The sequence below is a fragment of the Vitis vinifera genome, chromosome 14 (assembly GCF_030704535.1).
Source record: "Vitis vinifera cultivar Pinot Noir 40024 chromosome 14, ASM3070453v1".
Classification (NCBI taxonomy): domain Eukaryota; kingdom Viridiplantae; phylum Streptophyta; class Magnoliopsida; order Vitales; family Vitaceae; genus Vitis; species Vitis vinifera.
Window position 1 is genome coordinate 4,267,691 of NC_081818.1, and position 13,656 is coordinate 4,281,346.

Sequence of the window (13,656 nt, forward strand, 5' to 3'; positions counted from 1 at the left end):
AAATTTTCAAGATATCAACAAAAAAATAAACACTAATATATATATATATTATTTGATTTTTTTTTAAAAATAAAAAAATAAATATTATTATATAAGATAATATACATTAAAAATATTATAAAAACATTAAATCAAGTTTTGGTTAGACTTGAGTTGTCTAAACATTAGTCTAAGTTCAACTCAAATTGAGTTCGTGTTAAAAAAACATAACTTAAGTTCAACTTGATTAGGGTTTGGGTTAGGTCAAGTCAACCAATCCAAATTACACCTCAAATATATATAACTCAAGTTTGTCTTAACGTGCGATTGGGTTTGAGTTAAGTCTAGTCAACCCACCTAAATTACACCTCCAATATGTATATATCACAAAAGTAATTATATAATTATATATATTTTAAAATATATATCAACAAATATAAAGATAAATTTAATTACAGAATTTGAGATTTTTTCTTTTATATATTCATTAAATTACTAAGTCAAAACCCACTTTTTCATAAAAATATGCAACAAAACATAATTTTTTGATATATATTTTATAGAATTATTACTTTTTCATAGAGTAAATTTTTTCATCAAACCTCCAAATATCCCAATAAATAAAATAAAATTAAGAGACAGTTGGACACTATACACGTGTATTTATAATTTTCTTTATAGATGTTTAAGTTTTGACTGGTTTTAATTTATATATATATATATAGATATATGAAAATATTTTTTCTTATTTAAACAGAAATTTGAGTGGCTCAAGAAACCAGGCCATCTGTTCCAGGTGGATCCTCTGATTAGTTTTAATTGAGAATTATTAATTCATTGGGTTCCTAGTACATCTAGCTCTAAAAATTATTTTTATGCACCGAAAATAATATGTCATTAATTTATATTAAATAATATTAAATGTCATAGTATGTGTATTAGGTTCTTATTTCAAAATTAACATAATTAACGGTCATTAATTCAATTTATTGTTTTCTCTTTCACACGAAACCTCATGTGTAGAGTTCATAGCCTTTTGATTCAAGCTAACGTAACATGAAAATATGGAATCTAATCCACCAATACAATCTTAGAAGAATATTCTATAATCTAAAATATTTTTTAAAATATATATATATAAAATTTAATGATTAGAAATTTATTTTTTATTTTTAATAATAGAATATCTTTAAAAAACATCTTTTAATTGTTTTTTTAATTTTTATTTTTTAAAATTGTTTTAAAATATAATTATATAAACAGTGTATAATAATTAAAAATAAGGTTTTAGATATAAAAATTATTAAAAACTGATAACTTTTGTTTTATAAAATATTATAAAATAATTTTAAAAAATTATTTTTTAGAATTGTTTTTAAAAAACAGTTATCAAATTGGGCTAAAATGTTTTGGATGATTTATTTATTTATTTATTTTAAATTTACTTTTTCAACAAAAAAGAATGATTTTTCTTCAAAATTAGGAGGGTTTCTTCCATTTTCAAAACTTGAAATTGTTTAAATACCATTTATATTCTTGATTTCTTAAATTTAAAAAATATATATTATGATGTGGTGCATGCACATATTAGCCGTCGAAATGAATCATTTTTCTAAGTAAATACAATGAATATTTAAAAAATCAAGAATATTTATTGCTTATATTCCTTAATAAATATCTATAATTTAGGGACGAGTAAGCAAATTTAAGATAATAAAATAAATTTATTTATTTTTTTGGTATCAAGGGAGATTCCGAGGCGGATCCCTTCGTATGTGGAATTACTTCCTTAGCCTTCCAATTTAGTAAATAATTTCAGAATTTCTACATTTTTAAATACATGATAATAAAGATTATCCCACGTGGAGAGTAAATATAAAAAAAAATTAAATTAAAAAAAAATATATATATATATATATATATATATATATATATATATATATATGTATTTATGTATTTATTTATTTTTTAAATAATTTATATTATCTGAAAAAACACTTCACGCTATTTGGGTTCGGCATCTGGTTTAAGATATTCCAATTGCCGTGTGGCTCGTGTCGTGACGTAACCAATTTTATAATCAAATAATAATTTTTTACTTCCCTTTCAATTTACTTTCCGTAATTGTTGAATCTTCCCATTAAGTTTTCAATATTATCACTACCACCCCCACTATTTTCAAAAAATATCACCGATATCCACGATGGCATGAGTCATGAGTCATGACCCTTGATTATCGCGGTTTGGGATGAGGGTCATGAGTCATGAGTCCTGAGTCCTGATACCCTGACTAAGGACCCATTTGCCCATGCAAGAGTAATAAAATCGATGTGTGTAGATGGGCAAAATTGGAACTCAGTGCGACAGAAACAAGACACCATTTTATTTCATCTGTACAAAATTTCTTGACTTTGAATTGAATATTGTAATGTCCCCATCATCATTCATGGCTATGAAATCGAGATTTTAATTATTTTATTTTTTAATTTATTTTTACCTTTCAAAAAATAAAAATATAATTTTATATTTTTATTAACCCGCTTTTATCTTATTGGGATTTGCTTCCATGTGTTGTATAGGGCATTGCATTCTTGTGTCATGCATAGCCATCCGATGTGTCTTGTTGTCCGCAGTCTTAATAGGTGTGACAAAATCATTTTACAATTAATAAAAGTATATAAGTGGAAAATTGTCTTATTTCAATTGTAATTTCTAATTAAAATAATAATAAAATAGTTATTAAGTTTCAAAAATAGTAATTTCTTATTAAAAAAATTATTTTTACCTTTTCTTAATGCATATTTCAAATTGAATCCCTTCCTAAAATAGAAAAAGGTGTTAATATTTATAATTTTTTTAAAAAAATTTAAAGCCAAAAATGCAAAATGCCACGTGCTGAGGTGGCAAAATGTAGTCAAAGAGATGGTTGCCAAAACTGTAGGCACAACCTAGAGGCTAGACCCAACCCACCAAGATATAGGTATTTCAAAAAAAAAAAAAAAAAAAAGAGAGAGAGAAATGGAAAGCTGTGAGAGGAGGGGCAATTACAGAATTTCAAAAAAGCTTGCTTACAGAGCAATTAAGAAAAACGGAGAGCTGAGAGAGAGAGAGAAAGAGAGAAACTGAGAGAGAGAAACCGTCGCTGTTAAGGTCAAACCCAACAAACCCTCACCAATAATCATCATTTTCTCTCTCCCTTTTTCTCCTTCGGATGCTTTTTCCGATCGCTATTTCTCTGCCGCCGGCGCCGTCGGACCTCTGCTTCCCGGTGACTCCCCGTTGGTCATGAAGAATACCAACCACAAGCCTAAGAATAATGGCTTCATCCCCAATTCTCTTCGATTCATTTCCTCTTGCATAAAGACAGCCTCCACCGGCGTTCGCTCCGCTGGCGCTTCTGTCGCCGCTTCTATCTCCGGCGATCCCGACGAGCGTAAAGACCAGGTTATCATTTTGTTTCTTTTTTGTTGATTCTGTATTGTTCCTTTGGATTTTGATGATTTGTTGGATTGGGTTGGGCTGTGTTTGGTTGTTGATTCAACTAAAGAAATGATAGTTTTTGTACTCTTGTTGCTATTATTGTTGTTTTGGGATATTGATTGTTTTGGAATTTAGGTTATAGATTGAAGTGTTTTGTGTTTTTCTAAGCTTTTTGGAACTTTATCTGTTGGATTGTTTTTGGGGAATTCAGTTGGCGTCTGCTTGCTCGACGAGAAAATGGGGGAAAATTGGAGAACTAAGAAATGTGAAGGAAAAGGAAACAAACTATTGAGTGTTGTTTGTTTGTAATTTGTGTAGGAAGATGAACTACTCGGCTGAACAAATGGGGTGAATTTTTATTGATATTTAATTTTCTGAGGAAAGTATGCTCTTTATGGTTTTCGAATTTAATCTGTTGGATTTATTTTGGGGGATGCATTTGAGCTTTGTTTGTTTGCTGAGAAACAGAACGAAAAGTTTTTATTTTTTTTTTAGGACCTTTATATTGTAGTTGATAACTTGATAGTTAAGGGAAAAAAATGAAAGGGGTTTTATGAATTCTTCCTTATCTGTTCTTCCCTTTCATTTTCCAAAGAGTGTTGTAGGATTAACAATCTGGGTAACCCAATATCTTCCTTCTTTTTTATCCTTCCAAAAATTTATTCACATAAATGAAAACATCAAGATAACATTTCCTTCTTTTTTTTATAAGTTGAATTGTATGAGCTAATTTTTCTCAATTAATTTGGCTAGCCTGCTGGATGTACAAATTTATCTAAGCAGTAAAAAAAACCAAATTCATGATTGGGTTATGCTGTCTTAAGACTGAGAAAAATGCTTTGGAGGATTTATATTACTCTTTTTGGGAATAATGATGAGATAAAAATAAACTCAAAATATAGAGAAACAGAATACATATTGTGCATAACATGACAGTAATGATTGGCATGAATTACAGAATTAGTGAACTATGTCCTATATAATATAATGTTATGTTTACACCACTGGTAAGTACATGTGGGGTCCGTGTTATCATGGGCAACATTGAATTGTGTATGCTTTCCACCTTATCATGCATGGCAAACATTAAGATGATCAAAGATTAAGAGCTACCCATCCTACAACACTCCAAACCAGTATGTCATCCTATGTTATTAAAGAAATCAAGTTATGCATCAGATGATTGCTAATATCCATTCAATTTTATATTTATACATAACATGCATTGGAGATACATGATCTAGTGCTGGGCTTGGCAAAATATGGATCTCGCTTGAAACTACAATATGTATTAGATAGCATTCTTTTACACTAATGCAGATTAGAAGTAGAAAAAGTAGTATTGCTTGAGTATGTACTGCTTTGGCGAAGAAAAATGGCTTCCTTTGAACCTCATATCAATACACACCACAAAAATGGCAGAGTTGGCCCGAAATTGGTTTTGTAAGTTGAGAGTTCTTACCAATGATTTATGGTGTTTTTTTTTTTTTTTTTTTTTGCTTTTAATGGATAAAAAAAAGAAGCAAATTATGGTACACCCACTATGATTTTAGAGTATGCTGAAACACACCACATAGGATAAGATGCTGTTTTATGGTGTATTTCACATTGTACAAAATTGCTATCACATTTTGCATGTTCACGGGATGCGAGGGCTTGTGGGCAACATTTAGGCTTAATGTCATTAATGCCATGTTTTGTGTGCTATGAGAATTTGCAATGTTATTTTAACTTAGAAACAGTATCTTTGGTAGTGATTTTTTTTTAGTTTGACTTAGATCATAATAGAATTGTTACTCCAGATAGCAGTTTTTGTTTTCTTTATAGGATTACCATCTGAGATAGCTGTTTATTATCTTTTAGTATCCAACAGAACTGCTACCTGAGAAGGTGGTTTTGTAAAAATTGCGGTGAAAAAGCATGCATTGTGTGCCATATGTTAAATCTTGTTTCATGTGGTGAGATTTACCATGGTATTATAATTATTTAGGGGTGTGGTTTGTTCCAAAATTTATTTCATTTTTTTGAATTGGAAAAAACAACACTTTGGTTAGAAAATCGGATTTAATAGGGAGTCAAGCATTAATTCCTCCGAGGAGGAGGTGAGGTAAGACCAATAAGAAGCAACAGATAAATAGTAAGAAACATCTAAAATTACTCCCTTCATTAATAATTATATTGATGGTAGGGAAAACCTTCAAGCAGGGGGGTATTATTTGGAATACTTGTTTTACCCATCATCATCCTGCTATATATTTGATGAAATTACATACCATATATTCTGCTTATTGCTAATTCCAAAAACCTGGAAACCTGCTGGCTGATATTTAATTCCTTAAAACTGATAGCATTCTTAAAAAGACTGGAATGAGGATAAGAATTTATGATATTGGTTTTTTATATTTCATGTACATGGTACTTAACAAATAATGAATATAGTGTGTGTGTGTGTGTTTGTAGACATATGCACTTGCATCAATTGGAAATAAGAGTTAAGGGGTAAGAGAATTAAATCTCATGCCTAATCGAAAAAAAGATGAAATGATGAACAAGGCTTTACAATCTCGATGAGGACTTGCACCTGTATGCCACTTATGAACAATGCTATAGAGAATTTTGTCATCTGCTATATGTATCTGCCATTTTGTTGCTTTCATTCTATGTCTTAATAGATTAAATAAATTAAGACCCTCTAAATTCCTATGCTTTTTTTGTATTACATCATGTATACTAGCATGACCCAAATTTTTTTGGCCAACAGGTACTATGTGCCTGCTTTGACAGACTAGAGCTTGGTCCATCTAATTTCAAACATGTTCTGTTACTTGGCTACTCCAATGGTTTTCAAGTCCTTGATGTTGAAGATTCCTCTAATGTCAGTGAACTGGTTTCAAGGCGCGATGATCCAGTTACATTCTTACAGATGCAGCCTATTCCTGCCAAGTCCGAGGGTCGTGAAGGATTCAGAGCATCACATCCTTTACTCTTGGTTGTCGCAGGTGATGAAACAAAGGGCTTAGGGCCAATTCAAAGTGTTAGAGATGGGCCTGTCAGAGATGGCTATATTGAGCCTCAAGCAGGAAACGTTGTCAATTCTCCTACAGCTGTTCGGTTTTATTCATTGAGGTCTCACAATTATGTGCACGTCCTGAGGTTCCGATCAACTGTATATATGGTTAGATGCAGTCCCCGAATAGTGGCAGTTGGTCTTGCAACACAAGTAAGCATTAGGTTGGGTTAGGCATGTATCATTCATTTGAGATTCCAGTGTTGAATGTAACAAATTAATCTACCAAATTGGTTTATATATATATATATATATATATATATATATATATATATATATATATATATATATATATATATATAATTCTAGTATATCATATATGATTGCTTTTACTTCAGAAATATCCTTGACCGAATAAGATAGGTTTGATGATTATATATATATGTAATTCTAGTATATCATATATGATTGCTTTTACTTCAGAAATATGCTTGACCGAATAAGATAAGTTTGATGATTATTACAATCCAATAGATACTTTTATGGGGTTTTCCATCCAGTTCTTTTTTACAACCCAGAAGAATAAGATTGGAACATAGCAGGAGTTCCAGTAATTAATCAAGATTTCCAGTGGACAAAGGGTTTGTCATCTTGATGCAAAGATTTGTTTCATTTCCATTTGGTTAAGTTAATAAATGGCGCTAAACAATTTACATCTTTCTAATGTTTTCCTTTTTAATATTTTGGTGACAGATATACTGCTTTGATGCTCTCACTCTTGAGAATAAATTCAGTGTCCTCACCTATCCTGTTCCTCAGTTGGGAGGTCAAGGATTGGCTGGGGTTAACATTGGCTATGGTCCAATGGATGTTGGTTTAAGGTGGTTGGCTTATGCTTCCAACAACCCACTGTTATCAAACATGGGCCGCCTTAGCCCACAAAGTCTTACTCCTTCTCCAGGTGTCAGTCCATCAACTTCTCCCAGCAGTGGAAGTCTGGTGGCTCGGTATGCTATGGAATCTAGTAAGCAGTTGGCTGCAGGGATAATTAATTTGGGGGACATGGGTTACAAAACTCTATCTAAATACTGTCAAGAGCTTCGGCCAGATGGGTCTAGTTCTCCTGTATCATCACATTCAAGCTGGAAAGTAGGAAGGGTTGCATCACATTCAAATGAAACAGATAGCGCTGGAATGGTTAGTATTCACTCTGTTTGAGAATCATAATATTTAAAAGTAATGTTTGTTATGTGTTTACGAGGAATGAACGATAGTCAATATTCAAAATCTTGGCTGCAATACTATATTTTGGAACGAGCTCATGATTTTTAGTCTAGTACACTCGCTGAAGTTAAAGAAAAAACAAAAGAAGATATCATGGGATAACTAATATATCCAGTTGGTTTCTGGAAGTCCCAATAGACTTTTGAGACTTACAAAACAGCAAACAGATGTTATATTGTAAATAATTCTGTTTTAGAAACTCAATTATCTATGCATAATTTCGGGATTTTCTTTTTTTTTTTTTCCTTTTATGGTTTATTGCAGGTTGTTGTTAAAGATTTTGTTTCCAGAGCTGTTGTATCACAATTTAGGGCTCATACTAGTCCGATTTCTGCCCTATGTTTTGATCCGAGTGGCACACTTCTGGTTACTGCCTCTATACATGGGAACAATATAAATATCTTTCGGATTATGCCATCCTGCTCACAAAATGCATCAGGTTATGATTGGAATGCTTCACATGTACACCTTTACAAGCTCCATCGTGGCATGACATCAGCTGTATGTTCCCTCCCTCACTGTTTCTCATCCCTTTTCTTTTTTCTATACTCATGTTTTTATTTTATTACTGTTTTCAATTGTTGTTTATATAACAGGTGATACAGGATATTTGTTTTAGCCATTATAGTCAGTGGATAGCTATTGTTTCATCCAAAGGGACTTGCCATATCTTTGTTCTATCACCTTTTGGTGGCGAAAGTGGTCTTCAGATACAAAATTCTCATGTCCGTTCCTCCCTCTTGCCAGTTCTATCTCTACCATGGTGGTCTACTTCATCTTTCATGATAAACCAGCAATCTTTTTCTCCACCTCCTCCACAAACTATTACCCTGTCTGTAGTTAGCAGGATAAAAAACTCTGGGTGGCTGAATTCAGTGAGCAATGTGGCATCTTCTGCAGCTGGAAAGGTCTCTGTACCATCTGGTGCTGTTGCTGCTGTTTTTCACAGTTCTGTACCTCATGATTTGCTACCTGCTCATTTAAAAGTCAATGCTTTGGAGCACCTCTTGGTTTATACTCCTTCAGGTCATGTAATCCAATATGAACTTTTGCCATCAATGGGGGGAGGAGAGCCAAGCGAGACTGCTTCAGGAACTGGGTCAGGTTCTTTAGTGCAGGTACAAGATGAGGAGTTACGGGTCAAAGTTGAACCTGTTCAATGGTGGGATGTTTGCCGAGGAATGGCTTGGCCTGAAAGAGAGGAATGTATTGCTGGGATTATGCATGGCAGGCAAGAAACTGTGGTAATGGATACTTCTGATTGTGAAGATAATGATACCGGAGAAATGGATTTGGTCAAGCCCCATGAACGGTTGCATTGGTACCTTTCCAATGCGGAGGTGCAGATTAGATCTGGGCGGATACCAATTTGGCAAAAGTCTAAGGTATCTGTTATAGTTCCAATTCTTTGGTGCTCTTAATTGTCACTATTTTCCTCCATGCTTATATCCTTCTATCTATCCTTTTTTAGATATATTTCTTTACTATGGACCCTCTGGTGTCTGATGAATGCAATTTCACTAAAGATACTGGTGGAGAGATTGAAATCGAGAAGTTTCCTGTTCAAGAGGTTGAAATAAAACGGAAGGACTTGCTTCCTGTTTTTGACCATTTCCATAGGATTCAATCTGATTGGAGTGAAAGGTAAATGTCAGTGATATCCATGCTAGCTCTATTTTTTACCATTTCCATGGTTTATGTTCCCCCACTCAATGCTGCATCGGTAGGTATCTGTGATCATGGATTCTTCAACTTCACCAACGTACCCATGTAAACTAGATATGACAATAGTGTGGATGTGAGGGTCCTTTTCAAGTACTTCTATTTTGCTTTGGATATTTGCTATTTTTTTTTTTCTTCATTTCTAAAAATAAAGATAGAAGAGACAAAAAAGAGAATTTTGTTTTTTCCAAGGGATTAACATATTTTTGCTTCTAATAGATTTCAATAGACTTCCAATTGATTTTTCTCTTTATTATGTTATATGCAATCACCATTCAAGATCACTTTTTAGCCTAGTCCTTGTATCCTAAAATTTGATGTGTGAATGATCAAATACTTAGACATATAACCACACCGAACATCCATACCTAAAGCCATGTAACTTAGGAAGGTATTAATTGGAGATTGCAAGGCTTGGCTCAAGTAGTAAGAGGTTGGGGTGGGGGTGGTGGGTGGAGTTCACCTATCCAAGAAAAGAAAAAAAAATGTAGATTGTAAGCTCAACTGTATGTCCTTAGTGTTGAATGCTCACACAACAAAGTGCCAAAGGTACAGTTCCTAGATATGGGAATAATAAGGGTACATTTGTTTTTGCCTTTTTTGGTATAAAAGTAAGCAGTGAGTGAGGGGATATACATAAATTATATTTTAATAATATTTTTTTGTTTTCATTTTCCTCTTCGTGGGAGCATAGAAAATTTCTGGGGAACTTCTGGACTCTGATCCCTTTTAGATTTGCAATGTATTGAGCCCATAACATTTGGGGAATTACAATGCTTATTCACTCAATCCTTATATGGATACACTTTGACCATTGCTTCTGGTATGGTAGTGATTACGGATAGTATATTTGATTGTCTCAATGCCTGTTTTGACTTGAATAGTAGTTTGATTTATATGATGCATTTGGAAATTTTGGGTAAGTTTGAACATCCTGTAGAATTGGAATAAATTCCATTGGTTTAAATTACATTTGGTATAAGTCCATATCATTTTCACATTGTCTGGCATGACTTTACTCATTGCGTGTCATGCAGTTTCAAATTTTTTGTCACTCCATTTTTTCCTGTACCTTTATCCTAATGGATGGATGCCTTTAAATTGTATGGAAAAAAGGATGAAATAATTCTGTTTCACCATTTGTCCAAATGCAACCATATTCCTCCAGCTTTTCATTTTATAATTTATAACTTAAACCACTTCCTAGTTTCTCCTAATGGAGAACTCTTTGCAGCTTCTTTGGCTTGCTTTGGCACCCAGCTGCTGAATGACACCATTCTTGGCATCTCAAGAAAAGCTGAATTGCCTGCAGTTATGTGGGAAACATCCACCAAATGATCTAAAACAAATTGAGTCTCCTTTCTTGCACAAAATGAGTCTAACTAAAGCCTGAAATCAATTTGTTGGGCTTGTCTTTCTCTACCCTTGTTTCTTTAGTATAGAACATGTTAAGATGCCTGCCTGGTTATCTTGTGCAGGGACCTTAGTCGTGGAATATCTCCAAGTTCATCTTCTGAACCTCATGGTGCAAAAGAGAAGTTCTCAGAAGGTGTGGCTAATCCCCAATCTAAGCTGGTTGTGCCTGGATCAGTTGGAAACACGGATGGTGGTAAGAGAATACTTTGATTCTGGTATCATTTAGTTCTATTAAAATGAGGTTCATACAACTCATCTTATTTTTGGCATTTCCATCAGGTCCGCCAAGCAAAGATGAGACTCCATGTGATTTAAATCAAATGAATACCGTGAAAACCAGTTCACACATTATCCAAACTGTGAAAGAGAATGGAGTGAAAAGTGGGAGTGGTATTTTAGCACCATCCCTGCCAAATCATGGCCCCTTTAACAGAGATAGTGTTTCAGGTTCTCCCAAACAAATGATGGGCATTTCTCCTATCGAAGACAGTTATTTTGTAAATAGTATATCCTCTATCAAAAATGGTTCACTTTCTTCTGCAAGGACTATTGGTAAAGAAGTTGAGTCCTCAGATAGTGTTGGAACCAGTGAAGCTTCAAACACAAGTTCTAATCGTTCTGATTCAAGCATGAACATTCTTGATGAGGGGCCAGTAGAACCATTATATTTTGGGCAGTATTTTCAAGAGGGGTATTGTAAAGCATCGACTCTTGATGAATGCCGTGAATTAACTGAAGTTACTGATGTGGACAGCGGCAGTAGTCCCTGTGACAGGGAGAAATCCGAGGAAGATGAGAACAATGATGACATGCTCGGAGGTGTATTTGCCTTCTCTGAAGAAGGTAGGAATCTAAAACAATATAATTATTCAAGCATCCTAACTTCCCTTTTGTCTTATGCCTCAAAAAGTTTTGAATGACTCATGTTGCCCATGCCCTTTTCTTCTTAGAGCTTTGCCAACATATGCGAACATTCTCCTTGCATGCATGTTCACCACATCAACCACAACATGGTTAATGTCACAAAACTGAAATTAAAAAAATCAAAATTTATTAATTGATTACTGGATGGCACTTGTTTTTCAAGAGATATATTATGACAAACTTAATTGTGATTGTTTGTTGCTTAAAATTCCATATCTTAATATGTGATAATTGGATCATTTATACACTGCATTCTTGAGTTATTTTGTTCTTGGTTAATTTTTTGTTATGCAAAATGAGATAGGATGATACCTGGGTCTTGCCTCCTGAATCTGTTAACTTGTTTACCCTTAGGCACCCGATTCACGAGTTACATATTCACTCTTATGACATCTAATACATTGCTATGACTTGTGAATTCCGTTGTGCATAGTGCCTTTACTGTATAATTTTAACCATTGATTTATATTTCAACCTTCCTGAAATTTTCATTTCATATGTTCCAGCTTGATGTGTAGCTTCGTTCCTGTATCTAAAAATGTGCTGAACTTATTACATCTCCCCACATGTTTCTCTCAACCTTGTAGAAAGGTTGGTGAGGGGCTAGCCAAAATGAAGGGTGTGGATCCAGTTCGACCGAAAGTGCAGGGCAGAGGTTGACCGATGAAGGGTGTGAATCTTGTTGGATACAAATTGCAGGCTACTGTCATTTCAACTATCAATTCGCCACTGACTGATTGATACAAGAATGTGAGGTGTAAACCTTGGCCCATCCTAGTGTTGCCAGACCAAATGCCTGGTTTCTTCCTTTCTAATTCTGGTGTACATTTGTAGATTGGAATTCATAATACAAATGATTTGTGTGACATGTTCTTTCTACTATGTGTAACATTATTTATTCTTCAAAGAAAATGAAAAAAAAAAAACAATAAAGATGAAAAAAGAGAGCTCTTTATACCGTACAAAATGCATTATTTCACTATCCTATCCACAGGTGCACTCTTTTGTGATGCTTGGATATGACTATTTCAACACCCCTTTTCTAAAGAGGGAATCATCCTACCTTTTTTGTCAAGCTGGAGTTTAAGGTGAGAGCTGTATGGCTCTTTCTTTGCTGTGATCATTGACTTCCATGTCGGGTTTCTGTTGAATAGGGTTCTTGTCAAGACCTAAGATTGGGATTAACTTCAAAATAGAAAATGTTTCTTATAGTCTTGTGGGGTCTTGTTTACTGATGCAATTTGATGTCTTCAAATTTGTTTTTGGTCAGGGCATATAGTTATACATGCACCCCCGTTTTTAACTTAAGCCTAGGCATAATTTCAAAATTTTGCATACTTGTCATGATATCGGTGGATGCCAATATTTCCAAGTCTTGCTAAATACCAGCTGGGGCGTGTGTTTGTGTGTGTGTGAGAGAGAGAGAGGAGCAATGATTGGAGAAGTTTGATGTACATTTTTGGAGGCATTGAATGGGTAATTGGTAACACAAGCAGGTGTGTGGGCACAGAAGATTCAGTCATCCAAACTCCCCTTTGATGGTCACTGTTAATTGAATTGCATTGGATACCATCCTTCATCTTTGTACTCTTGTGGCCTGCCATACAATTGCCAAGAAACAGATGCTTTCCCCTTCGCCACTGCCCCACTTTGATGCCCTTCACATCACCCACTCAAATAAATATACAAAACCAGTGGTCCCTCCCAACTCAATTCACTGAGATACTCTCCACAATCCATTAATATCCTTTCCCAGCTTCATTCATATATGTACCCCCCAACCACCCTTTCAACAAAATTGTAAGATGCCACCAATCCCATAACTGGCTAAGCCTTCATTTAGA

At 34.0% G+C, this 13,656-nt stretch overlaps 1 protein-coding gene across 2 annotated transcripts; it reads left to right on the forward strand.

The window, feature by feature from the left end:
• Positions 1–2,974: 2,974 nt before the first annotated feature.
• On the forward strand, positions 2,975–12,779 carry LOC100250287 (autophagy-related protein 18h). 2 transcript variants are annotated; one of them, XM_059742398.1, is made up of 9 exons: positions 2,975–3,423; positions 6,221–6,679; positions 7,220–7,663; positions 8,015–8,251; positions 8,347–9,135; positions 9,222–9,394; positions 10,951–11,081; positions 11,168–11,731; positions 12,319–12,779. In XM_059742398.1, the coding sequence occupies exons 1-9, from the start codon at positions 3,265–3,267 to the stop codon at positions 12,321–12,323; spliced, it is 2,961 nt and encodes a 986-aa protein (XP_059598381.1). In that variant the 5' UTR covers positions 2,975–3,264; the 3' UTR covers positions 12,324–12,779. The 2 variants fall into 2 exon arrangements, with proteins under 2 accessions (XP_059598381.1, XP_059598380.1); XM_059742397.1 differs by having other exon boundaries at positions 11,168–12,779.
• Positions 12,780–13,656: the final 877 nt, after the last annotated feature.

Coding starts and splice junctions, on each gene's coding strand:
- LOC100250287 (XM_059742397.1), top strand. CDS start 3,265: ATGAAGAATACCAACCACAAGCCTAAGAATAATGGCTTCATCCCCAAT. Junction 7,664..8,014: donor AAACAGATAGCGCTGGAATG/GTTAGTATTCAC, acceptor GGTTTATTGCAG/GTTGTTGTTAAAGATTTTGT. Junction 9,136..9,221: donor CAATTTGGCAAAAGTCTAAG/GTATCTGTTATA, acceptor ATCCTTTTTTAG/ATATATTTCTTTACTATGGA.